The 1,307-nt window shown below is 37.8% G+C and overlaps 1 protein-coding gene across 1 annotated transcript; it reads left to right on the forward strand.

The window, feature by feature from the left end:
• The first annotated feature begins 209 nt into the window (after positions 1-209).
• On the forward strand, positions 210-650 carry LOC116349968 (histone H3). Its single transcript, XM_031781669.1, has one exon. It carries the CDS (start codon positions 240-242, stop codon positions 648-650), a length of 411 nt encoding a protein of 136 aa, XP_031637529.1. The 5' UTR covers positions 210-239.
• Positions 651-1,307: the final 657 nt, after the last annotated feature.

Here is a 1,307-nt window from a genome sequence, read left to right on the forward strand (position 1 = left end):
TCAAAGTTCTTTACACGACGAAAGACAAACTTGAACTGATACTCACTGCAGAAACGACACTCTATTTATACATTTCATGCGTCACCCCTACCAATGTACACGGTGTAAGGAGACACGGAGAACGATCGTAGCGTCACTTCTTCTGCGTGAAATAGTATAAATAGTGTGCACTCACTGTGCTACAGTATTCAGTTTGTGTTTAACTCTCGTTAAGAAAGCATCAAAGTAAAAAAGAAGCAATGGCACGTACAAAGCAAACCGCACGTAAATCGACTGGTGGAAAGGCACCACGAAAACAATTGGCAACCAAAGCCGCACGTAAGAGCGCACCAGCCACCGGAGGCGTGAAGAAACCACATCGTTATCGTCCAGGAACAGTCGCTCTCCGTGAAATTCGTCGTTACCAGAAATCGACTGAATTGTTGATCCGCAAATTGCCATTCCAACGGTTGGTTCGTGAAATCGCTCAGGATTTCAAAACCGATTTGCGTTTCCAGAGCTCAGCTGTTCTTGCTTTGCAAGAAGCCAGCGAAGCCTACTTGGTCGGCTTATTCGAAGACACCAACTTGTGCGCCATCCACGCCAAACGTGTCACAATCATGCCAAAAGATATCCAATTGGCCCGTCGTATCCGTGGTGAACGTGCTTAAATCAACGCTTGACCATTTTATATAAAAAAACAGCCCTTTTTAGGGCTACCACTTTATTTATTATAAAGAATTTTTGGAAATTAATTCCTTAATAATTCCTATCGATTTATTATGTTCCTTTTTAGCGAAAATATCAAATTATTACCAAAATGTAAATAAATAACTCAGTATGGTTTTGGCTGCGTTACTGAAGTACAATATTATCTGTCTTCGCCATATGTTTGTTCAAGTTTATCGTTTTTATTCTCTGTCTGTCTTCGGCAATCAGAATATTATATTATAATCAGCTGAGTACAATCGTACCAAATGCAATCTTGACCTTCATGTCAAAATTGCGATGAGTCTGTACAATACTAATACTTAATCTTTTGAGTTTTGAGCTCTTCGTGATGAATGTAAATTTGTCTATTTATGGCTTCCAAAATTTCATTTTGTATTCATGTTTATCAATTTTTCCGTATTTGGTTTTATTTGTACAACATAATTACTATTGATTATGATAAGCTAAGCATCAGTTGGTATCAGTTGAATATAAATTGAATTCAGTCTTATTGAATAGCTTGTAGAATTTAAACGTGTAAAATGTATAATCGAATAATTCCGTTTCTGCTTCTCAGCTTATACGCGTTAGTTGAGGCGAGAACATCCGATGATTTA

Source organism: Contarinia nasturtii, unplaced genomic scaffold (assembly GCF_009176525.2).
Source record: "Contarinia nasturtii isolate CC-2019 unplaced genomic scaffold, AAFC_CNas_1.1 Cnas_scaffold_3183, whole genome shotgun sequence".
NCBI lineage: Eukaryota > Metazoa > Arthropoda > Insecta > Diptera > Cecidomyiidae > Contarinia > Contarinia nasturtii.

Bases quoted from the DNA above. Each gene is read 5' to 3' on its own strand.
- LOC116349968 (XM_031781669.1), top strand. From the start codon at position 240: ATGGCACGTACAAAGCAAACCGCACGTAAATCGACTGGTGGAAAGGCA.